Source organism: Mandrillus leucophaeus, unplaced genomic scaffold (genome assembly GCF_000951045.1).
Source record: "Mandrillus leucophaeus isolate KB7577 unplaced genomic scaffold, Mleu.le_1.0 Scaffold534, whole genome shotgun sequence".
Lineage (NCBI taxonomy): Eukaryota > Metazoa > Chordata > Mammalia > Primates > Cercopithecidae > Mandrillus > Mandrillus leucophaeus.
Genome location: NW_012105742.1, coordinates 1,454,071 through 1,480,208, shown reverse-complemented (window position 1 = coordinate 1,480,208; position 26,138 = coordinate 1,454,071). Strand labels below are relative to the sequence as shown.

Below are 26,138 nucleotides of genomic sequence, written 5' to 3'. Positions count from 1 at the left end.
TTTTAATAGAGACGAGGTTTCACCATGTTGGCCAGGCTGGTCACGAACTCCTGACCTCAAGTGATCTGCCTGCCTTGGCTTCCCAAAGTTCTGGGATTGCACGCGTGAGCCATTGTGCCCGGTGATATTTTTATTTTTTAAAAAATGATTTTTGGTTCAAGGAAATCAGTTCAGTCCAATTGTTGTAAAACAAAAATGTCTTCTGTATTTTCTTTTTTCTCTTGTGCCTCCAGTCCAGATGCTTGTTTCACATTCTTTGCTTTTTAGACTAGTCATCCAGTCTCATGGAAACAGGGACTTCCTCTGTATCCATTATCAGTTGTTAGGAGGGCTTGGTGCAGCTTTCTGTTAAACACTCTTCCATTGTTAATGGTCTCAACTATAATATGATGGAAGCTAAGAAAATGAACATAGATATCCAGTCCGTACAGCAAACTGTCAGTTCACCTCAGGAGCTTGTTTTGTTTTCCTTCACTTGACCTACTGCTTCTTGCTCTGTTCCAGCCACACTGGCCTTCTCATTCTGTCAGTCCTTGAAGATACTGCCTCATCTGTGTTCACGCTGCCTGGAATGCTCTCTTCCCCCAGATACTCGCTTGATTGGTTCTTTCCTGACTTTTAGATTTCAGCTCAAATGTTGTCAAGACAGAAAGGCCTCTAAGGACCCTGCTTAATTCCATTACCATTACAATGCTTAATTTTCTTCCTAGCTCTGATACTGTCTTCTTTGTTTAGTTATTTATGCCATTATTGCAATGAAGGCTTCATGAAGGCAGGGTTCTTATTTTGTTGACTGCTTTCTGGGATAATGCCTGTACAAGGGAGGCACTCATATTTGTGAGTGAAGGCTAAATGGTTGGCTGAATATTGTTTTTTTTAGGTTTACTTTTTGTCCTTTGCTTAGTGCTTTTTGTTGTAATCAGTGTGTCTCCTGATGCTTGTAGCACAGCAATTCCAACTGCTCTCATTGCCTTTGGTGCCCTCAAGAAAAATAAGAAAAGGAGCCAAATAAGAATGATTTCAGTGTTTTATTATTATTATTATTTTTTTGTATGTTTTTGAAACAGGATCTGCCCCTATCATTCAGCCTGCAGTGTAGTGGCATGATCATGGCTCGCTGCAGCCTTGACCTCTTGGGTTGAAGTGATTTTCCCATCTCAGCCTCCTGAGTAGCTAGCTGGGACCACGGGTGTGCACCACCATGCCCAGCTAAATTTTTTTTTTTTTTTTTTTCCCTCTAGAGATGAGGTCTCTATGTTGCCCAGACTGGTCTTGAACTGCTGAGCTCAAGTGATCCTCCCACCTTGGCCTCCTAAAGTGCTGGGATAACAGGCCAGAATGTGTCTTAATCAAGTTACCTTGAACTTTTTGGCAGTTACCAGGAAGTTTGAGAGTTGAGGTTCTGAAGTCTGTGTTAACTCTGCTTGATGCAGATGCAACCTGGCATACCTGTGACAGCACTGAGTAATCCACAGTCTTCTGTCTTGTGCAGTGTGACAGTTAACGTTGCTTTGGGTACTTTTAATTTCCAAATTTCCTGATTTGCATTTAAACGAACCATCCTAACATTTCGTTAAGTTAACCTTGCTGTTAAAAAAAAAAATTGGCATTGAGTAGCGTCGTAAAGATAGTCTAAATCTGCCACAATATAATGATGAAAATTCAGGAGCAGACACATTTTAAGGATGATATGGCCATCTTTTATAAGTGAATGTTGAACATCTTCGGAGCAGGTACGTAGTTCTTTGCACAAATGAGGCAGTTTGCCAATTATCAGCCCCCTTGGGTCTGACAGAACTATGCTTTTATTTTCTCTTCATTGCTTCTCCATTTCTCTTTCTGTTGTAGATTGCTAGCCAAATGATTGCATCTCTGCCCCTTTCTGAATTTATAGTAAACTTTTGCTTTATAGCCAGGATTGCCATTTATAAGGTAATGAAGACCAAATAACTGCAGTTTAACTTTTTATTTAGTTCCATTAAGCATGATCTCTCCTGAAAAAACCTAAGGTTGCTGTAGTTCATTAAGGTTGGCTAGCTCTAGTAGGTTTTGTAATAGATCTTGCGAAGGAGTGCTCTGTAAGTTAATTGGAAAAGTAGAAACTGCCAGGAGTTTAAAAGTTATTTGTTTAGTTACTCTGAACAATACATTATTTGTAGAGAACCAGAAGATATGACTAAGATTAAGGCAGGAGCTTTGTCTTGGGAGGCTTGTAAATATTTGCAAATCATGTTGCATAAATTCAGCTCAACTAATACTGTCTGCCCTGCATAAAGCTCCTAGCCAGCAACTTAAGGGATGTAAAGAAACATAGGCATAGTTATCATCCTTAAACTTAATAGCTCTGAAGACCACATGCTAAATCTGAGAAAATTAACTAAGTTTAATAAAACAATTCAGTGGCTGTTGAGTGACAACATAAATGAAAAGAGCACCAGAATTTCAGGACTAGAAGGATTTGAACTATAGAATTCAACTTCTTTCTTTTTATAGATGATAAAACCAAGGATCCGGAAAGATGAAGTGACTTACCCAAAAGTCAGAGAGTAAGTGACAGAGCTGGTTCCAGAAGCTAATGTTTCAAGTAGAATATATTCTCTTTAGATTTTAAGTTACTTTTATTTTTTGAAATCCTTTTAGGATTGGGATCACAAAAACATGCCTTGGCTCTGTAGCATCATTTCATGATGTTCGGCATCACTCTTGGCAGGACCCTGCGTTCGTGAGACTTACACTGTAATAATGGCATCAATAAGTAAACAAGGAAGATCATAGGAGCTAAAAGAAAATTAAGCAGGGTCATAAGTAATGGAATTAGTAGGGTCCTTAGAGTGCCTTTCTGTCATGACAGCATTTGAGCTGAAATCTGAAAGTTAGGAAAGAAATGGTCTTCTGGGGAAGAGAGCATTCCAGGCAGAGGGAACACAGATGAGGCAGTGTCTTCGGGGACTTACTGAAAGAGAAGGCCAGTGTGGCTAGAACAGGGCAAGAAGTAAGTGATAAAGTAAAGGAAAAAGCAAAAACAAGCTTCTTGGTGCTTTTGATTAAAGGTAATATATAGGGCAGTCTGCTTGCATTATGGTTATTGAAAGTCTTGAAAATACACTGAGTTCTCAATTTTCAAGTGTTAGTATATTTTAAGTTTCTTAATGTAAATGAGTGATTGGAGTCCTTTGCCTTAACTCCTTTAGAAGCAGGGTTAGGGAGGCTGAGTCTGGTGAATTAATTTTTTTTAATTTTAATTTTTTAAGATGGAGTCTCACTCTGTTGCCCAGGATGGAGTGCAGTGGCAAGATCATGGCTCATTGCAGCCTCCACCATCTTTGGCTGAAGCGATCCTCCTGCCTCAGCCTCCTGAATAGCTGGGACTACAAGTGCACACCACCACATCTGGCTAATTGTTTAGTTGTTTTGTTTTTGAGACCAAGTCTCACTCTGTTGCCCAGGCTGGAGTGCAGTGGCGTGATCTCATCTCACTGCAACCTCCGCCTCCCCGGGTTCAAGTGATTCTCATGCCTCAGCCTCCCGAGTAGCTAGGATCACAGGCATGCGCCACCATGCCCGGCTAATTTTGTATTTTTAGTAGAGACGGAGTTTCACTATGTTGGCCAGGCTGGTCTTGAACTTCTGACCAGCCTGGTGATCTGCCCACCTCAGCCTCCCGAAGTGCTGGGATTTCAGGCATGAGCTACCGTGCCTGGCCTGTTTTTTATTTTTAAATTATTTGTAGAGACAAGGTCTTGCTGTGTTGCCCAAGCTGGTCTCAAACTCCAGGGCTCAAGTGATTTTCCCATTATGACATCCCAAAGTGCTGGGATTACAGGTGGGAGCGACCACACCTGGCTTTTTTTCTAATATTAAATAATTTATTTTTGCAAAGTAAGACTTCTTGGAAGTTGTTACTAACATTAAAGTTGGGAGATTCCATGTGAAAATCTGCATCCCTGGCCTCTCTTGAAAAGTCAGATGGTCTAGAAACCCTGGGTTCATGTGGTAAAGATTGCCTAGAGTTGATGAACAAGTGGGCACAAGCTTTCTGATTTTGAAGTCCTGGCTCCTCCTAGTGGTCCCCATCCCTAGCCTGGAGAGGCCAGGTGTCATTTGCAATTCATTATTGTGCTGTTGTGCATATTGTGCTGTTGTGTCACCTTTTTTAAGTTAAGAAGTAAATGAAATTATTTGTACTCCAAAGTATCAAAATTAGGAAAACAGAAGACCAAGAATATTTTTTATTCAAGAAAAAAAAAAGAAAGTTTTTTTTGAGAAAGTGAAATAGTTATGTTGTACTTGTTTAATAATTAAACACACATGTGACCACATATACCTAAATGTCTGCTTGCAGCTCGCTTCATTTAAGTTTCGTCTTGGCTCCCTCCCTTTACAATCCTGGAAGGTTCTATGTTTTGTTTGTGTTAATGCAGTATCTCTGGAATGCTAGGATATGTAGGATCCATAGGGCAAATAGTTCTTCTGAAGTGTCTTATCTGTGACATTTGATGACATTTGCTTGAGCTGTTGTCAGCCCTTTAGCAATCTACAGCATTCCATTTCCTAAGGTTTACTGACTTGGGTTGATCAGTTGAGTGGACAAATAACCTTTAAAAACCAAAGTGTAGGCCTGACATTACATGAATGTAGACAGCAAATTCATCCACCCTCAATGAAGCAGATGACTGGGACACTGGCGTTCTGTGTTACCAGATTAGGCAAATGCAGGTTCCTTTTGGCACCCCGATCTCTAGTGATTCTAGATTTGATGCTTGGATAATGACAGTGTAATGATGAAAATTCAGAAATTTAACATTGATACCATACTACTATTTAATTCAGTACCCATAGTCAAATTTTGTCAGTTGTCTCAATTTTTTCCCTTTCTCAATGCAATTTCAGTCCAGAATCACTGTGTTTAAGTCTTTTTAGCCTCCTTTAATCTCAAAATATTTCCTTTTCTTTTTTTTTTTTTTTTTGAAATGGAGTCTTGCTCTGTCGCCCAGACTGGAATGCAGTGGTGCCATCTCAGCTCACTGCAAGCTCTGCCTCCCGGGTTCATGCCATTTTCCTGCCTCAGCCTCCTGAGTAGCTGGGACTACAGGTGCCCACCACCATGCCTGGCTAATTTTTTTTTTTTTTTTTTTGTATTTTTAGTAGTTTTTGTATTTTTAGTAGAGACGGGGTTTCACCGTATTAGGCAGGATGGTCTCTATCTCCTGACATCATGATCTGCCCACCTCGGCCTCCCAAGTGCTGGGATTACAGGCGTGAGCCACCGTGCCCAGCCTCTGGAAATGTTTCTTAATCTATCTTTGTTTTTTATGGCTCTGACATCTTTTCTTTTCTTTTTTTGTTTTGTTTTGTTTTGTTTTGAGACGGAGTCTTGCTCTGTGGCCCAGGCTGGAGTGCAGTGGCGCGATCTCCATTCACTGCAAGCTCTGCCCCCAGGGTTCATGCCATTCTCCTGCCTCAGCCTCCAGAGTAGCTGGGACTACAGGCGACCGCTACCACGCCTGACTAATTTTTTTGTATTTTTAGTAGAGACGGGGTTTCACAGTGTTTGCCAGGATGGTTTCGATCTCCTGACCTTGTGATCCACCCGCCTCGGCCTCCCAAAGTGCTAGGATTACAGACGTGAGCCACTGTGCCCGGCTGCTTTGACATTTTTCAAGACTACAGCCAGTTATTTTGTAGACCATCTCACCCTTTGAATTTGATGTTTCCTCATAACTAGTTGAGGTTATGTAATTTTCAGGCAAAATTACACAGAGGTGACGTTGTATCCTTCTCAGCGCATTGTGTTAGGAGGTACATGATGTGGGTTTGTGCCCTTATTTGGGATGTTAATTTTGATTACTTGGTTAAGGTGGCATCTCAGGTTTCTGGACTATAAAGTTACTATTTCCCCCATTTTTCATAAATAATCTGTTGGGAGTTACTATGACACTAGATCACACTTTACTGAGAAACTGAATGCTAATCTACTTGGTTAGCATTCTTTGATTCTTACCTGAAGCAGTTAATATTATAGTTCCTGAATGCTGATTTTTCTAAGTACATTATTCTTTCTACATTTATTAGTTTGTTTCCTGTTGTTTGGAGGAACTTTTCCTTCTTTATTCATATTCGCATGGACTCACGCATTATTCAATGGATCATACTTTCTTTAATCTCCACCAAAGCTCTCTGAAGAAGGCAGTAGTTGGTAGTCTTTTATGAGGGATCTAGTTCAAAGTTACTTATTTATTTTAAGATGGAATCTTGCTCTATTGCCCAGGCTGGAGCGCAGTGGCATGATCTTGGCTCATTGCAACCTCTGCCTCCCAGGTTCCAGCGATTGTCCTGGCTCAGCCTCCTGAGTAGCTGCGATTACAGGCGCCCGCCACCATGCCTGGCTAATTTTTGTATTTTTAGTAGAGATAGTGTTTCACCACATTGGCCAGGCTGGTCTCGAACTCCTGACCTCAGGTGATCCACCCACCTTGGCCTCCCTAAGTGCTGGGATTACAAGCATGAACCACCACGCCTGGCCAGTTTTCACCCAGTGGTTTTGACATTCATTGTTAATCCTTGGCTAGATCGATTACTACAGTGGAGGTTGCAAGATGGTCATTTTCTAATTCTATTCTAGAAATTCCCTCCCCACACCCTTTTTTTGAGGATCCCTATGGTCTTAAGGATATTTATTTAATTATTTAGTTACAGACAGTTACAGTTATTTTCTCTTTGATAGTTGTCCTAAATTTGGCTGGTGGGAGCCCTTGCTTCCTGTGTCTTTTGATATGATCTTGTTAGTCTTGTCCCCTTTCTGCACAATACAGTGCTTCAGACCTGGAACCCTGGTTTCTATTAATGGGAATGGTCCCTTTGGAAAAAAAAAAAAATAGAGATGGGGTCGCTCTGTGTTGCCAAGGCTTGTCTCAAACTCCTGGGCTCAACTGATCCTCTTGCCTTGGCCTCCCAAAGTGCTGGTATCATAGGCATGAACCACCATGCAAATTGTATTTAACAGAAACAAATACTTGGGCACTGATAACACTGGTTTGTTTGTTTTTTTTTTTTTTTTTTGAGACAAAAGCTTGCTCTGTTGCCCATACTGGAGTGCAGTGGTGCGATCTTGGCAACCTCCACCTCCCAGGTTCAAGTGGTTTTCCTGCCTCAGCCTCCTGAGTAGGTGGGATTACGGGCGTGTGCCACCACAGTGGACTAATTTTTTAGTTTTAGTAGAGACAGGGTTTCACTATGTTGGCCAGGCTGGTTGTTTTGTTTTTTAATTTGACAACATTGTTTTTAAGAGTAGCATTGTAGCCCATTGTGTCATTGTTACATAATTTATTGAGTGATCTGTTGTTTGAAATTTAGGTAGTTTATAATTATTAATGTTTATATACAGCGGTGTTGTGAACATCATTGTATCCAAGTTTTTACATGTTTCTTAATTTTAGAATAGAATTTTAGCAGTAGATTTTCTGGGTCAGGAAGGTACTTTTTTAAGCTTTTCTTTAAAAAAAATTTTTGTTTTATTATTATTTTTGAGTTGGAGTTTTGTTCTTATTGCCCAAGCTGGAGTATAATGGCGTGATCTCGGCTCACTGCAACCTCTGCCTCCCAAGTTCAAGCGATTCTCCTGCCTCAGCCTCCTGAGTAGCTGAGATTACAGGCGTGCACCAGCAGCCTGGCTAGTTTTGTATTTTTAATAGAGACAGGGTTTCTCTGTGTTGGTTAGGCTGTTCTCGAACTCCCGACCTCAGGTGATCTGCCCACCTTGGCTTCCCAAAGTGCTGGGATTACAGGAGTGAGCCACCACGCCCAGCCTTTATGCTTTTAGATGTCTACCAGCAGTTTGTTGTCTAGAAAGTTTATATTAGTGTTTACCTCAACTTCATGCCTTTTCTGTCTTTTTTTTTCTTTAATAATTTAAGGCACTACTTTTAGAAGAAAAGACTGTTATTTTCGTTGATGTTTTCTCCCTATTCTTAAAGCTGCTGTCTGACAGAAGTTTCCCTTGACACTGATACAGTGATATTTGACTAAGTGTGATTTGAAATTTCTTCTGGCTATGAGTGATAATAGCTGTGGGTGCAGAGGGCAACCGATTAAGCATTAGGTTTTAATAGAATAAGACAAGTCCTTCTCTAGGAATCCATCAAAAAATGAAGTGAGGCATACCTTTTAGATACTACTATACCATAAATGTTGTGGAGTAGGAAAAATCAGGATCTTCTGTATTCGTTTTTGAAGCAATGTCTTTGAAAGTAGCTTTCGGCTGGGCGTGGTGGCTCACGCCTGTAATCCCAGCACTTTGGGAGGCCAAGGCGGGTGGATCACGAAGTCAGGAGATCGAGACTATCCTATCATGGCTAACACGGTGAAACCCTGTCTCTACTAAAAATGCAAAAAAATTAGCTGGGCGTGGTGGCGGGCGCCTGTAGTCCCAGCTACTTGGGAGGCTGAGGCAGGAGAATGGTGTGTACCCGGCAGGCGGAGCTTGCAGTGAGCCGAGATCACACCTCTGCACTCCAGCCTGGGCGAAAGAGCGAGACTTCGTCTCAAAAAAAAGAAAAAAAAAAAAGGTTCACTTTAGCTTTTCATCTTGTTTCTAAAGATTGGGCAGATAAACTGAGTAGGAACTGAAGTAGGAAGTCTTGCGCTAGAGAAGCCCAAAGGGAAATGTTCTGTGTGTTTGGGAATGCCCTCTTGTAGTACCCCTAGTATTTGTAAGCCTGAAATCATTAAATTTTAAGAGATTGTAAGGTTTACTGGGTCCTCATGTGCAGGCTAGTTAGAATTTTTTCATCTGTAGTGAATATAACTTTCCTGATGCAAAAGTCCCAAAGTAGGAGAAGATTTGTTACATATTTCATGTTTGTGTTTGATGTTTGCTTGACTGATTTTTTGTTTCTTTTTTAGAAATGACTGCTGTCCACGCAGGCAACATAAACTTCAAGTGGGATCCCAAAAGTCTAGAGATCAGGACTCTGGCAGTTGAGAGACTGTTGGAGCCTCTTGTTACTCAGGTAAGAATCTGAAAACACAAATACATTGTAACCTGGTTCTATAGTACAGGCCTGGGTAACAACCATAAGAGCAAGGTTATTTAGTTCAAAGCCTTAATTCCAGTACTTGAATTTAGGTGACAGTTCTTAGATGATTTGAATATTGATGCATGGATTTATTTAACCCTTTGAGAACGCTGCTGTGGTCATTTTCTTCGGTCTTATTGCTAGTAACTGGGGTCCGTGGTATGTAGTGCAACTTTGCAAATGTTTGTGCTTTGCAGATACTTCACCTTTCTTTAGAGGGGAAAGCCAAGAAAGGTGGGATCTGGATCCTTGATTGTTAAGGTGTGTCACTCTGCTTAACACACCTTTCATTGTGTGGGATTAATTAGCAGGTAATTGAACTTGAGGGTTTAGGTTTGTTATATTATGTTATAAATGTCACAATGTTAGGGTAGTTCATAAACTGTTAGCAACTAGCTGTGTACCTTTAGTGTTTTGCAATAGTGTGTCTATTGTCTGTATGTGAGAGATTCAGGGAGAGAGAGAAAATGAGTCTTGTTTGGCAAATTTGCACTGTAACATATCTTAATCATCTTTAACCTACAGATCATCCGGTATTATGTGTATTAATGATGGTAATGTTCTAGGACATAAAGCATCATCACTGTAGGCTTCTTTGGGCAATCATTCCTTTATTAGGGGCCTTTACTAATTAATTGCTGAGATTTGTGTGAATAAACCGTGAAAAGACTTCAGAAGCAAATTATCTTAAAACATTTTGCAAAGTTTGAAAACAGTGGCAGTACGATCTCCAGATAAAGCTAAGTTCATTGTTAACCTATTTCTGGAACATAGAGTGTTCCAGATACTATATGGGTGACATATAGTAGAGACATCTAGCTTGTCTCTAATCATTTTTTAATTTGTAAAATCAAACTAAAAACCTAATGATCATATTTGAGAAATTAAAATATGTGTTAAATAATTCTGTACACGTTGAGAAAGCTGAGTTATTTTGGAAATTAAATATAGCATCATTGCTGTATATCTTAAATATGGGGAATTGTATGTTAATGCTCAGTGGAATCTCATAAATGTGATTTTTTTAAAGAATAACTTAATCTTGCTATCTTTAAAGATATTAGTCATTTTAATTGACTCCAGTTTAATGTTAAAAATGAAACTTTTAGGTTACAACCCTGGTAAACACCAATAGTAAGGGGCCCTCTAATAAGAAGAGAGGTCGTTCTAAGAAGGCTCATGTTTTGGCTGCATCTGTTGAACAAGCAACTGAGAATTTCTTGGAGAAGGGGGATAAAATTGCGAAGGAGAGCCAGTTTCTCAAGGAGGAGCTTGTGGCTGCTGTAGAAGATGTTCGAAAACAAGGTAGGTCATTACTGCTTTTCATGTAAAGAGAGGCAGGCCTTTCTAGAAAATAAGTGTTTGAAGGAGATTTTTTTTGTGGTCAGTATTCTCAGTCCTCATGCTTGCCAATTGCTCAGTAACTTACTCAGTTATTGGAGATGTATTAACTTGGACTGGATCATATTTTAATTCTCATTCTCATGCTTGCCAATTGCTCAGTAACTTAGTTATTAGAGATGTATTAAGTTGGACTGGCTCAAATTTTAATCATGAGAGATGCTTGCAAAGGGACATCTGGAGAATCTGAATCCACTTATCTTGGGTGTTTCAAGTAATAGTTAAGTCTTAGAAATGTTGTAACACAATTTGATAGGAAACATGGGACAGAAGTTTACTTTTCATTCTATGTAATACTTTTTAATTCATGCTGAAGAGATGGGTGTGATAAAATAGAAAAATACCTACTCTGAAAATACTCTAGAAATTGTTCTGTTATGTCAGAATAGTATGTTAAATCAGCCATGCATATTTGCACTGATTGGAGCTTGACTTAAATAAATCTGGGCATAAAGGAATCATGTTTTGGGAAACTCAGAATTGATAAAAAGTAAAATGGTAATCCACAGTTTACCAGTAATTAATGCTAGAAAAATTGTCCTTACTATGTTACAAGTGTGGAAGGAAGACTTTAAATATGGAAAGTAAACTTCTTGAAACCTGCAGTTTTTATTTTTAGTAGAGATGGGGTTTCACCAGTGGCTCATGCTGGTCTCAAACTCCCAAGCTCAAACAATCCACCTGCCTCGGCCTTCCAAAGTGCTGGGATTGCAGGCATGAGCCACAGCGCCCAGCCTTGAAACCTGTGGTTTTGTGTTAGGTTTCTATTCCAGTCAGAGAATTTCAACAATGCTGTAGGTTTTTTAGGTTATTGGCTATCAGCTAAGGTAAATTGAGCCCTGCTATTTACAGGTGCTCTACTAGCCCTTGGGAGAACTTCATAGATCTTTCATACCTGATGGTAGATTGCATAGTCCAGAGTCTTATGTCAAATTCATCCTTGTGGCAGTACCCTAAAATGGGCAGTGTCTTAGATGGAGATGACATCTCCAGTTGTTTTCTGAATTTGTGAACAAATAACCTTCAGTGGTAAATATTTTTTCAGTTTTCAGGCTGAAGATAAATATTTCTAATACTGAAAATGAAATTATTAGAATTCCACAGTACTAATTAAGCAGGTATATTAGTTTCCTAGGGCTTCTGTAACATAAATTATTACAAGCTTGGTGGCTTAGAATAATAGAACTTTATTCTCTCAGGATTCTGAAGTGCAGAAATCTGAAATCGAGGTGTTGGCAGGCTTGATTCCTTGTTGGGACTTAGGAAGAATCTGTGCATGCCTTTTTCCTAGCTTCTGGTGGTTGCCAGCAGTCCTTAGCATTCCTTGGCTTGTAGACTCGTTACTCCAGTCTCTGCTTTTGTTATCATATACTTTTGTTTTTTTGTGTCTCTTGTGTCCAAATTTCCTTCTTCTTATAAGGACATCAAGCATTGAATTAGGGCCCACCTTACTCCAGTATAACCTCATTGTAACTTGATACCATCTGCAAAGACTGTTTCCAAATAAAGTTACATTCACAGGTTCCAGGTGGACGTGAATTTTTGGGCGATGCTATTCAGCCCAGTACAGTGGGTTTTGAATTAATTTATTTTAAAGTAGTTTAATGGTCCAGTTCAGGACAATTTTTTTGAGCTTGATGTTGAGGAGATCAGGCTATTACTTAATTGTATTCTGTGGTACATTCTCCTCCCCAGCCCTTCTTGTCTGCTATAACAAAGCTCACAATTATATTAACAGATGAGTTTGGACAAGTGTTTGCTGGGTCTAGTGATTGACATTTCTTTTCTTTTCTTTCTTTTTTTGAGTTGGAGTCTTGCTGTCGCCCAGGCTGGGATGCAGTGGTGCGATCTTGGCTCACCGCAACTTCCACCTCCTGGGTTCAAGCGATTCTCCTGCCTCAGCTTTCCAAGTAGCTGGGATTACAGGTGTATGCTACCACACCCGGCTAATTTTTGTATTTTTAGTATAGTTGGGGTTTCGCCTTATTGGAGGCTGGTCTCGAACTCCTGACCTCAAGTGATCTGCTTGCCTTGGCCTCCTGAAGTGTTGGGATTACAGGCATGAGCCACTGCGCCTGGGCACATTTATTTTCAAAATGCATTTAATTGTTGTAGGTGATTTTTAAAGTTGACTTTATATGTTTCTTATTTCAGAAGTTTCTCCAATGCAGATATGTAGCAATCATGGTATAAGATACATTCCCTGCTCCCCAAAACCCCCACAATTTTGAATGCATATCTGAATTTCTCTTGTTATTTTTGTTTATATATGATAATCTTTTATGTAGTTCTGAATCATAAGGACTTGTCTATCCTAGTCCAGTTTTGCAATTATTTATTGTCATGACCTATCCACCATAATTTGCCTTCTCTTTGGAAAAAAAGAGCCAAAGCCAAAATATAACTTCCTCCCATCACCATTATTGCATCAGATATGAAAAGCTGAAATGCCTTGCTTTTTTCTCTTGGCTTTTTTCTTTGGAGAATTTTAACAAATTTTCTATCATAAATAGAACAAAATACATATTACAAAAATATGAAGCACAGATTGCTTAATCAATTAAGACTTGTTGGCTATGTTGTTGAGGCCATTTACTCATCTTTTGAAACCCTGTAGTGGTGTTAATATGCCTGCAGATTCTTTGGACACCCCTCCCTTAAAAAAAATAGCGCCTAACCCTTGAACATGGGTTGAACTTAGTGATTCCTACAATGACTAGAATGTGGTAGAAGTGGCACTATTTACTTTGGGAGCAAAGTTATAAAAATAGGGCTGTATCCACTCCACTTTTTCTCATGGATTATTCTCTCTGGGGGAAGCTGGCAGCTATGTCGTGAGTGCACTCAGGAGGTCCTGTGGAGAAGAACTGAAGTCTCCCACCATCAGTCAGCACACATTTGTCAAGCATGTGAGTGAACCACCTAGGAAGCAGATCCTCCACCTCCAGTCAAGTTTCAGACATCAGTCCTGACTAACCCCAAATCCCTGACCCATAGAAAACTCTGGCAGTTAATAATTGTTTTAAGCTGCCACCTCTTGGAATTTCTTAGGCAGCAAAAGAAAATTTATACAAACACTTTTCCCTGCCCTGGCTTCAGTGGTCCTAAGCATTTACATAAAACTCTGACCTAACTGTTCTGAATTTTTCTGATAAATGAAAGTATGCCATCCACTGAAACACTTAATTTTTAAAGAATTTTTAAGATGTCTTTGTTCTGAATCAGTGTTGACGTTGTTTAGGATGAGGGTTGGCAAATTTATTCTAGAAGGCCAGGTAATAAGTATTTTTGGCTTTTCAGATCATAATAGCTCTGGGCTGGGTGCGGTGGCTTACACCTGTAGTCCCTGGGGCTGAGTGGGCGGATCACGAGGTCAGGAGATTAAAACCATCCTGCCTAACACAGTGAAACCCCGTCTCTACTAAAAATACAAAAAATTAGCCGGGCGTGGTGGTGGGCGCCTGTAGTCCCAGCTACTCAGGAAGCTGAGGCAGGAAAATGGTGTGAACCCGGGAGGTGGAGCTGGCAGTGAGCCAAGACCATGCCACTGCACTCCAGCCTGGGTGACAGAGCGAGACTCCATCTCCAAAAAAAAAAAAGAGTCTCTGTTGAAACTATTAATATTCAGCTCTGCTGTTGAATTGGGAAGCAGCTATAGACAGAATATAAAGAAATGGGCATGGGGCATGGCTTTGTTCTAACAAAACTTGGAAAAATTACAGGCTGTAGTTTGCTAACCCTGATCTAGGGTTTTCCCAGGCTGTTAAAGATATGAGCTTACTGTCTTCAAAAAAGTACTTATTTATGTGTTTGTTTATTACACTTTTGAGCCAAAAAGTAGACCTTTGGGTTTGTACATGTCCAGTGCTTCTTGTGCAATCATAATAACCAGAAATTGGAATGTACACAGTTTTTGATGTGTAACTTTCTTTTTGTGTTAGACCCTGATTACATGAATAATTAATATGCACATTTGTGAGTATACTGAAATTTCACGATAATGCTGTAAGTGAGGTTAAAAAAATTCACATACTTAAAAACTTAGGATCACTTGACGTCAAGGCTAATGAAATGGTCAGGTGGGCCACATGTGGTGGATAGGAGCCAGTCACCAGTTGCATGGCCTCCAAATCCCTGTAATCTAGGAGTTTAATTGTACTACTAATCTGCTTAGTTTTTGAGTAGCTGCCTTATATAGGCGGAGGTGTACATACGCCTTTTAGATGTGCTCTTTTCTTATTTTAGGATCCTGTTAACCTCCCATATCCCCCCCATCCTCATTAGATCAATCTTACCTTTGTACTTTTTCGTCTTAGCGCTTATCACAGAGGTAATTTAAATTGGTTTCCTTTTCCTCTCCACGCTCCAGCAGTGCAGGTTCTGTGCTGGTCTGGTGACCATTCTCTTTGTATTTAAGCTGGTCCCTGGTCCGTGATAGGCACTTAAATGTTTGAGTAAGATAATTGATTATTCTCTGAAAAGTACAGTGAAAGAAAATGCTCTTTTCTCAAAATTCGAAGTGTGTTTTCCTTTCCAGTGCCAAATGTAAATGCATGGGTAGGGATGGAAAATCTTATGCTTTTTTTTTTTTAATTGAGTTATAATTTCACATACCATAAAATCACCCGTTTAAAGTATACCATGCAGTGTTTTTGAGGGTGTTCAGACTTGTATAGCTATCACCATGATCTAATTCCAGAACATTTTTATCATCCCCAAAAGAAACCTCATACCCATTAGCAGACATTCCCCATCCATGTACATTTTAACAGTAGATAAAGAGTAGCAGCTGCCTTGTGGTACATAAATTTATTTTATGAATCCCTGAATAGGGCTCTGACCGGAAAAAGAAGGCTCTTAAGCCAGATAGGGGACTTTCAGGGGACAGAGATGAGAAGACTTAAATGAAGCTTTTTTGAAAAAGGAGAGACATTATGAACAGAGGCGCATTAATGTTAAATTTGAAGTGGAGTGATGAGGAACAGCTTCTTACTACAACAGTGTTTTATAATCCATTAGCCACAGTTTATACTTGGATCTCAAAGGCCAGGATCAAAGTCTTATTGCTACTTCCGTAACTTCTTCCCTATAGCTCATGGGCATTTCTGGGTCAGTGAAGGGGGAGAAGACCCAAAGAAACTGAAGTCCACCTTTATGTATTCCTGCACTGCTTCTAGTGATATTTTGCTCAGTATATGATTTGTGCACTGAGCAACAGTAGATTTCCCAGGAAGAAGCTTGTGTCAGGGAAATCTGAGTGAGGAATGGGCTGGTTGATAGTGTGTGATCCCTGAGGGGGAGATGATATTCTAGCACATAGGAGGCTGTTTTTCCTGGGTTTTTTCCCCCCCCAGAGCTTATAATGACACATGAATACGAAAAATAATTAATAGCATGAGTGGCAGAGGAATGGGAGGGTAAGCATGGGATTGGGAAAGTTTACTAAAGGTGTTTGAGCTTACACTGGATCTTAAAAGGTAGAAAGGGAGCAGGAGGAAACTCATCCAGGTAAGACTATGCAAGATGGGCATGAGGAACAGTGAGGTCCCTGGCTGGAGGTGGGTGCTAGTCTTGTTGAGCACTGCTGGCAGGAGAGGTTTTTTGTTTTTTTGTTTTTTTTGAGATGGAGTCTCACTCTTGTCGTCCAGGCCGGAGTGCAGTGGTGGTATCTTGGCTCACTGCAACCTCTGCCTCCTGGGTTCAAGCGATTCTCCTGCCTCAGCCTCCGGAGTAGCTGAGACTACAGGCGCATACCACCACGCCTGGCTAATTTTTATATTTTTAGTAGAGATGGGGTTTCACCATATTGGCCAGGCTGGTCTCAAACTCCTGACCTCGTGATTCACCCACCTTGGCCTCCCAAAGTGTTAGGATTACAGACGTGAGGCACTGCGCCCAGCCGCAGGAGAGGTTTAATCTAGTTTGGAGCGTTTTTTGAGGGTGACTTGGAATGCCATGTGAAGAAGGGAGGGCTGTTAGGGACATGATCTAAAATCAGAGAAGTCTATGGTTGGGACAGATCTCACAGCTTACATGGTGCAGGTCCCATATGCTTGAATATATCAAGTGACACAGGACTCACTTATTACCTCAAGGAGGAGTTCTTTCCAGCATTGGTTTGTGTTTATTTTGAAAGCTGTTTTTTCCCCTTTGAAACTGAAATTTGTCTCTTTAATTTTCTTCCTGTTTTAAGAAGTTCCACCATCTGGGCAATACAGAATATGAGGAAAAGTAGAGTTTTTGCAGGGAGATTAGTGTTAGCTGTGTGCAGGAAGGATTAAAGGGATTGGTAGAGAGCCCAGAGGCAGGACCTGGAGTCTGGAGATGACCATAGTAGTGGAGAGTGAAATGGAACTATGCAGGAAGGGACTTCTGTTACTGCTGTAACAGAATTGACGGAGAGAACTGGCCAGTTGTCATGCATGTTAACTGCCAGCAGGGCCTGTTCAAGTAGCTGATCTTTTCAATAGGTAAAACTAAGGGACCTGGTATGTGAAAAGTTGTAGTGATTTGTTTTCCCGTGACTTGAGTCATTTAGGGTGGTGTTGAGGCAGTGTGTGCTGTAAGGACCTGTGTTCTTACAGGTGTAAAATGCTGCCTTTTAAAATGTTTGCATTATTTGGTTGTAATGAATGTCAAACCTTGTTTCGTGTTTATTAATCACATGTATTAATATTTATTAATACAGCTGAAACATCATGGTGTTTGAGTTCCTAGAGCAATGATAAATATTGATAAACATTAGTGCTCCTTTCTCTGTTGATTTGTTGAAGCCCTGTTATTTTCTTTTTAATTGGAATTCCACCAAGTTTTCAAAAATTGAGACATGGGGCTGGAGATGCTGATCTTTTAGATTTCTCTTTATTAGTCTAATGGGATAGCAGAGGTTAAATTACCTTGGAGTAGAAAATCAAGAAATGATTGTGTGTGTCTGTAATTTTGGTTTTAATGGTAGGACAAGATTATGGTAGTCTGGGAAAAGGTGATTGAGTTCTGCTGAACAGAGCAAGGATTGATTGTAGCTAAGTCTAGTGACTTACTGCCTGCCATTTGGTTTGACCTTCATTTTGTGACTATCATACCACTAACCACAGCCAGTCACCTCTCATGTATGTATTGTTATTCTCATGGCAAACACCATGAAAACCTCTGGGTAATTCACTGCAGCCTCTTCTTCAATGCTGAAAAAACATTTTATTGTGACAACTATACATCCTTTCTCCCCCAGGTGGCCAGAAGGTGAAGGTAGAGTAAGTTATTTTACTAAATATTCCTGTCCATAAATAACAAGCACACATCTTAATGTTTGGCTTACAGTGTTTCCCCTTTCATATCTATTTATGTTTAGACAGATTTGTCTTAGGATTTCTTTGAAACGTTTCTTTTTAGGTTTTGGCTTTCGGGTCATTCCATTTCAGGCAAACTTTGATACCGCGAATGCATTTTCCTTGAGTAGGAGATCTCAGCTTACTGAAAGCAGTCAATGTTATTCAATACTAAATCTCAGTCATTACATAAACCATCTTTTATGTAAAAAATGTCAGCCGGGTGTGGTGGCTCACAAGTCTGTAATCCCAGCACTTGGGGAGGCCGAGGCGGGCAAATCACGAGGTCAGGAAGTCAAGACCCTCCTGGGCAACATGGTGAAACCCTGTCTCTACTAAAATACAAAAAATTAGCCAGGCGTGGTGGCATGTGCCTGTACTCCCAGCTACTCAGGAGGCTGAGGCAGGGGAATTGCTTGAGCCCGGGAGGCAGAGGTTGCAGTGAGCTGAGATTGCACCACTGCACTGCAGTCTGGTGACAGAGTGAGACCCCGTCTCAAAAATAAAAAGGTCTTGTTAGTTTTAGAACAAGAAAGGAGTATTTATTGGCTGCTAACACAATAGTTAAAATCTGTGAGTTTGCAAGCATCTGGGTAATCTCAGTACCTATGGTTGATTTGTGAGCATACTCCAATGGTACTTGTTTTCTCAGCTTTTTTTTTTTTTTTTAGAGAGGGGCAATTACTGTTCATTGTAGCTGTTCTTATTTTTTTAATTTTAATTGTATTTTTTATTGTACTTTTAAGTTCTAGGGTACATGTGCACAGCATGCAGGTTTGTTACATGTGTATACATGGGCCATGTTGGTGTACTGCACTCATTTTCAGCTTTTTAAAAATCTTTAAAGCATGAATTACCCAGTCATATAAAACTGAGGGTCTCTTAGGGCGTTGTTATAAAGGATGGAAAATGAGAGTTCTTAATTGATGTTAATGGAGAGACATTCTTTTATTTCAGTAATTGTGTATAACTGTGTAGTGAAGCTAAGGACATAGATGCCATCTTCTTTGGTACAGCTTGAATAATTTGTATATAGGGAGAAAAAAATACACACATGTATGTGTATGTGTATGTATACATGCTTCACTGTGAATCTTGGCAAGATAATTTTCAGAAAAATAATGTATTTCATCCCTGACAAAAGGACATTGAGCACAGGCTGTCAGGCTCTTGAGGCATGATTTTCTCCCTGGCAACTGACTAGAGTCAAGATTGAAGGAGGCGAAAATTGGTCTGCTGTCCAGTGCAGATGTTGACAGCTTGAGACTGATGCACCCACATCTACTATAGACAGCCTGGAAGACAGATGTTAAAAGACAGATGTGATTAGGACGAAGCAAGTATCAGTGACTGTTTTAAGTGGAGTTTGAGAGGTAAACAGGAGGCAGAATGGAATCAGGGTTTGCTGGGTTCATGATGTGAAGACTTAAAACATAGCTTTGAAGAGCATTGCATGGGTGTGTGTGAGAGAGATTGCATTTTAATTTGTCTGATGTGGTTAGTGTGGTTTTACTCGGGTTGAGATCATGAGCTTGATCTCACATATGGACTCTTTAATTTTTCACAGGAGAAAAATGACAAGTATTCCTACTTGGAAGGTTTACTTTGGAATGGGTTTCAAAAAGTGTTAATGATGCTCTGGAAGAGCGGTAGCTGGGAAACTTTCAACATTTTGAAAAAGATTAAAGTTAAGTTAATTAGATTTTCAGATTAGTATAATAACTTTATTAAAACTAGCAAGAAATCAGCTGATTTTTTTCTCATATTCTTCCATTGAGTTCTGGCTTCTCATTTGTAATCTTGTCTTTTCCCCTGGTCTTGGTAGAATTTTCATCCTGTTTTTTCCTCTTATTTTTGTGGATGTCTCTTTTCATGCGATCCCATTGTGGCTTGGTCTGTTGTTAGAAGTGCCCCCACTCCAATTCCTACCTTTTGGATGTTCCTGAAGACTGTAATTAATTTAAAAATTGTTATTGACCCCATTCCTTCAGTCTCACTACTTAATCCATTTTTGCTTGCTCTTCATTTAACTTGAGCAGGAAAAGCAAAATATAAATTCTGAAAAATCATTAGCTGGTTGTCATCTGGGAATTTTATGTCTTAAAGTTGTCTGCCTGACTTAAACTATAAGTCTTTAGGGCGGAGGCTATATTTTCTTTGACTTGGGATGTGTCAAGGATGCTGTCTGCTTCTGGATCACTACCCTTGTGTGAGCATATGCTGCTTTGCAGAGACTTGGGTTCTGCTGTAGCCAGCTTGGAATTAAGGAAAGAAGAGTGAAGTTATTAAATTCTAATGTCATTTTGAAGTGGTTCATTTTTTCCCCTTTTATTAAAAAGTCTGTCTTGTTAAACTCACAAAAATAAATAACACTAACCAGGATAATAATACTTATAAGTTACAGTGGGTAATATTACTGCCTTAATATATTTGTACAGTCAGTGTAGCTGAGGAAGTTATTTTAGGTATTAAAATTTTGGTTTTGGCATGACTTCAACCATGATGTTGCAGTAACATGATTTCTACTAGTTAATTTCTTAAGAAAGTGATTCCAAGTTGAAATGCATGTTATGCATTTATTTGAATGTGTAATCAGGAAGTAAGTGCCTCTCTTTGGAGTGTTTCTGAATAGCAGCAGGGCACACTTGAATTAGTAAGGAAAATGAGAACATGAATATGTGTGTTACTTTATTTTAACTTCTTTTTTTTTTTTTAATCCATTCTGTCTGTCAACTGGAAAAAGAATTTCAAAGCTTCTTTCCTTACCCTCAGGGGATGGGGAAGGTGGGGGGGTAAGTTAAGAGGTTTTCTAGACTTGCTCTGATTCAGATGGGCTTATAGTATTTAAATTCATATTAAATGTTTATTTCCTGGGTTTTTTTTTTTTTTTTTTTAAATAGACTGAGTCTTGCTCTGTTGCCCAGGCTGGAGTGCAGTGGTGCAATCTCGGCTCACTGCAACCTCTGCCTCCTGGGTTCAAGTGATTCTCCTGCCTCAGCCTCCCAAGTAGCTGGGATTGCTGGCACCCACCACCACGCCTGGCTAATTTTGTATTTTTAGTAGAGACAGGGTTTTGGCATGTTGGCTAGGCTGGTCTCGAACTCCTGACCTCAGGTGATCTGCCTGTCTTCGCCTCCCAAAGTGCTGGGATTACAGGCATGAGCCGCCAGACCTGGCCTCTTTTCTGGGTTGACTTTCAAAAGATAAACAATTGGGTGGATTAAAAAAACAAAACAAAACAAAACAAAAACTGCATCCCAGAAAGTTCTCTTAAGGCATCTGTCAGGGATTCTTTTGAGTCATTCTCAGTTTATCTGTACTTACAGGAATATCATCTAGGGGTCCGTTTTTACCAAATATCCCTCCTTGATAAATGGAAGGCTTAAGATTGAGAAGATTAAAGTGTTTTATTCAAGGTCATCCTCATGTCATAGGGCATGTGGGTTATGCCAAATATGTGCTACCATTTGGTTCCTTCTTATAAGGGCTGTGTTATGAAGTCTTATTATTTTTTGCATCTGTATTGCCAATTTGTCTTCACTGACAAGTGTGGAAAATGTCTTATTTTATTACCAGATCATAGAAAATGAATTAAAATTTGGCTGGGTGGGAGAGGTGGGACATGGGGTTGGGATGGGGTAGGAAATAATATTTAACTTTGGATTATCTTGAAGTTAGGAGATAATTTTGTGAAGTCTTGGTCCTGTTATTTTATTATTTTGTAAAATGAAAGTTGATGGAATAACAGATGAAAATAGTTATCAGGCTGGGCGTGGTGGCCCATGCCTGTAATTCCAGCACTTTGGGAGGCTGAGGCAGGTAGATCACCCGAGGTCAGGAATTCGAGACCAGCCTGACCAACATGGTGAAACCCTGTCTTTACTGAAAATACAAAAATTAGCCAGGTGTGGTAGCTTTCACCTGAAGCCCCATCTACTCAAGTGACTGAGGTGGGAGAATCACTTGAACTCAGGAGGTGGAGGTTGCAATAAGCCAAGATTGCACCACTGCATACCACCCTAGGTGAAGGAGTGAGACTCTGTCTCACAAAAAAAAAAAAAAAAAAGCTGGCCAGGTGCGGTGGCTCATGCCTGTAATCCCAGCACTTTGGGAGGCTGAGGTGGGCGGATCACGAGGTCAGGAGTTTGAGACCAGCCTGACCAACATGGTGAAACCCCGTCTACTAAAAATACAGAAATTAACTGGGCATGGTCATGCACTCCTGTAATCCCAGCTACTCTGGAGGTTGAGGCAGTAGAATTGCTTGAACTCAGGAGGTGGAGATTGCAGTGAGCCGAGATTGTGCCACGGCACTCCAGCCTGGGCGACAGAGCGAGACTGTAAAAAGAAAAAAAAAAAAGCTATCACTTATTGGTGAGATCCCTTAATCAAATCAGATATATTTAAGAAAATTTGGTATAAAGTAGGTTTATCAGTAGGTTTTGGAGCTAAAGCACCAAAACGTAACTTTCAAGAGTTAGGAATCTCATGATAGGGAGGTTTTGGGTATTCATTGAAATCCGGGGCTGGATATTTTTTACTCTGTAAAACACTGTGTAAAAAGATGCCAAGCTGTTAAGTACAGGGCAGTTTTATTATAGGCTTGCCTGTGATATTGGTTACTTTCTCTTTTTCTTTTTTTCTTCTAGTTCTACTCCCTGGATAGAATTAAAAACTGTTTTAAAATGAGCGTTAATTTTCTGCTGTGAACATGTGTTTTGATAGTAAGAGCAAAAAGAAAAAAATAAAAACTTATAATTTTGTAACTTAGAGATGAAACTAATGGTTAACATTTTTGTCCTAAACTCTTTGCAGTTTGTTTCCTATTAATATGCCCATGTGGGTAGAGATATGTTGGGTTTGATTATGCCGTTTGCTTTTTTTCACTTAATGGATACTGAACATCTTTCGGTAATATTAAGTATTCTTCTACAACATAATTTTTAATGGCTGAACACTATCCTCTAGAGAGTAATATGATTTAAGAACATTATTTTATACCAGCAAACTAAAGACTTCTCTTTAATACTGTTATGTCAAGAGTTTTATTCACTTTTCACATATTCAAAGGAGTATGGTGTTAAGAAATAGTTATAATCGTAGTTTTTTACTTTAAAGACTGAAGTCTCCTATTGTTAAGAAGTATATATCGGCCGGGCGTGGTGGGTCACGCATGTAATCCCAGCACTTTGGGAGGCCAAGGCGGGCCCATCACGAGGTCAGGAGATCGAGACGGTGGTGAAACCCCGTCTCTATTAAAAATACAAAAAATTAGCCGGGCGTGGTGGTGGGTGCCAGCAATCCCAGCTACTTGGGAGGCTGAGACAGGAGAATGGCGTGAACCCGGGAGGCAGAGCTTGCAGTGAGCCGAGATCGCGCCACTGCACTCCAGCCGGGGTGACAGAGCGAGACTCCGTCTCAGGAAAAAAAGTAAAATAAAATAAAAAAAAAGGAGAAGTATATATCTGAGAAGAAATAAAAGGTTTTAGACAGTTAAAATCATTTTGAGAAAAAAGAGCAAAGTTACTTGAGCATGGTTGTCTGGGAAATCAGTAGGAGAAGGGAGAGTTGGAATTCTAAGTATGCTCATGAAACTGATCCTGAAATGAGTAATTTGAACATGTTTAAGATAGTTGATGGTGTCTAACTCTTCTCCTGGAAGCTTTTGTCATTTTAGCACAGGGCTGTTTTTGCTGGTTTGCAAAAACATTCAGGTGGATGTCTTTAAAATCTCTTTTCTCTTTTGGATTTGGCAGTTGATAACAAAACAATATGCTCTTGTAAAGTGTTCTGTTTAAGAAATGCCTACGTAAGGTCCACGTAACCATTGAATCTTCTTCCCTGCAGCAACTCTACAAAAAATTTTAAAAATGAGATTGGGGCTACAGGTACCCATTTATTTTACCACTTGGCTTACTCTTATTTTGGATAAACCCCTCTATTAGCTGACTTTATAAGCTTTTACAAAAAGATTTTGTAGTATGTGCAAATTTTACTTTTTCATTTTTGCATGAACTAGCAGCCACGGATTTTTATACTTCAGAAAAAAGAAAATTTGAAGCCTGAGTTTTATTATCACACACATGAACTAAAGATATTAACATTTTTATCATTTAAAAAGTTCTTTTAATATGAAAGTATTCATTATAGAAAGTAAAAATAAACAATAAACAATCAGGCTGTACCGCCTTATGGTTAAGCTCTGTTGATATTTTGGTATGTGTTAGTTGTAGTGTTTATTATCCCATACCTTCCCCAGGACATAAACACGTTATGATCTCCATTCTCACTGTGCAGTATGGATTGTTATATATCTGCTATTTAAAATGAAAATGAAAATCATTTCAATTGATAAAGATACCTGGAGGGGGGGTAGATTGTATAATTTATCGAAGATAAGCTGTGTTTCTCTACTGGGCTGGCAAAAATTCTTTTTTCTGGACCTTAAAGGTAGAAAGGTTCTGGTGAAGAAGCTATTTAAAAGTATGGTATTGTTTTGGGGAAGAAGATAGAACTTTGCCCTATTTATTGAGGTTCCTTGGAGGGCTTTTAGAGGCAGTAGAGATGTTTCCATAGCTGGATTTCTGAGCCATTACATTGTGGTTGGGAGTCTTTCTTGTCGTAGTATACTGTAGAATTTTGGGATGTGACACTGTAAATGGGATAGATGAGGAGGATGACCAGTTCCTGAGAACTGGAAGGAATCCCATCTTGACTTGAGAACTTCTTTAAAACAAAACAAAAAAACCCAAAACAACAACAACAACAAAAAAAACTGCTTAAAAATAAAAAGCAGTTGGAAAAACTTAAGGCACAGCAAGCTTTGGTTGTAGCTATTAGCACAAAAGGAACAATTATTACTACTTTCTGCAGTATAAATAGTGGAGTGAAGGAAGCTCTCCTCATCCTTTATAGCTTCAACATTTAAAATTAAAAGCTAACGTTTCCTCTGTCCTTTAGGAAACTTGCTATCATGACTATTTCTAAAAAGGTAAGAAACAGCTGGTGTGTGGATAATGACATGTTCTAAATAGGTTTAAAAATTGGAAAAAGTAGATGGAAAAGTAAAAGGGGGCACAGAAGTATTTGTTGAGCTTTGCATATATTATCTCATTTAATTTTCAAAACAACCGAGTAAGGTATGGGAGATAGTGTACTCATTTTACAGAAAAGAAAACAGCTAGAGAGAAAGCAACCCAAAGTAACACAGCCGTCAAATATCGAAGCTGGATTTGGACCCAGTTCCAATACCTTATTTCATCTACACCAAGTAGTGTTCTGGGAGAAAAGTAGTTGTATTCATTAACATTACTTCATAGCATTCTTTGTTTTAAAGGAGCAACGCAACAGGCTCAGGTTAAAACAAACAAGCCTTTTATTCTTTTTATCCATTGCCCAAATATTTTCCAAGCCTGTCCTTTCCCTGTAACTTTAAAGTTTGGTTGCTTTCAGGGGAGTTTACTCATGATATTTGATGCTTCAAAAAGTTCTTGATCTTTTCTTCTCCTAGTAAAGAATTGTGGGGTTTTGTTTATTTGTTTGTTTACTTTATAATTGCCAATTGTCTTTGTTTTAAACTCCAGAGGAACTTATTTTGTTTACAGCTCAGGAGAGAGCATCACCGGATGACAGATTTTATTTCATGGCAGATGGTACAGTAGTATTGAGTTCTTGTAAGTTTCATCTCCTTTGTATCTTGGTTAATACTAGATGTAGCGTAGTTGACAGGAAACAGCTGGGACAAAAGTCAGGTTTTACAACCATGCGACCGTGGACATAGTTCCTGTCTGCCTCAGTTTCCCCAGTTTGCCCTTTTGTGTGCAGAGAGCACTTTTAATGTCTTAAAAATTTACTGTATAAACTAATTGACAGGTATTTTTAAAAATTTTTTATTTTTTTATTTTTTTAACATTTTTTTGAGATGGAGTCTTGCTATGTCACCCAGGCCATCATGCCTGGCTAATTTTTATATTATTATTATTATTATTATTACTTATTTATTTTTTTAGTAGGTCCAGTCTTGAACCCTTGACCTCAAGTTATCCCCCGGCCTCAGCCTCCCAAAGTGCTGGGATTACAGGCGTGAGCCACCAGGCCCGGCCTTCTGCTGCACTTTTTTTTTTCAGACAGAGTTTCACTCTTGTTGTCCCAAAAATGTATGAGAACCCTGCACTTTTTACAAAAATAATTTTATCTTGTGTTGAAAATGCAGGTTTTATGTGGGTGCAGGGCTACTATAAGAAAGGCGTACCTGGCCGGGTGCGGTGGCTCACACCTGTAATTCCGGCACTTTGGGAGGCCAAGGTGGGCGGATCACGAGGTCAGGAGATCGAGACCA

The 26,138-nt window shown here is 39.5% G+C and overlaps 1 protein-coding gene across 3 annotated transcripts in view; it reads left to right on the top strand.

The window, feature by feature from the left end:
* The first annotated feature begins 8,899 nt into the window (after window positions 1-8,899).
* The window catches only part of CTNNA1 (catenin (cadherin-associated protein), alpha 1, 102kDa), a 150,934-nt gene continuing 133,695 nt past the window's right edge, over window positions 8,900-26,138 (top strand). Inside the window, exons 1-2 of one of the 3 annotated variants that reach the window (XM_011997244.1) lie at window positions 8,900-9,008; window positions 10,184-10,279. Coding sequence is in view for 1 of the 3 variants with exons in the window: in XM_011997242.1 (XP_011852632.1) it covers window positions 8,904-9,008; window positions 10,184-10,379 (301 nt within the window). In the remaining 2 variants the exon portion in view is untranslated. Of the gene's footprint in view, window positions 9,009-10,183; window positions 10,380-26,138 lie in introns of all 3 variants that reach the window. The other 2 variants (XM_011997242.1, XM_011997243.1) reach the window with 2 other exon arrangements.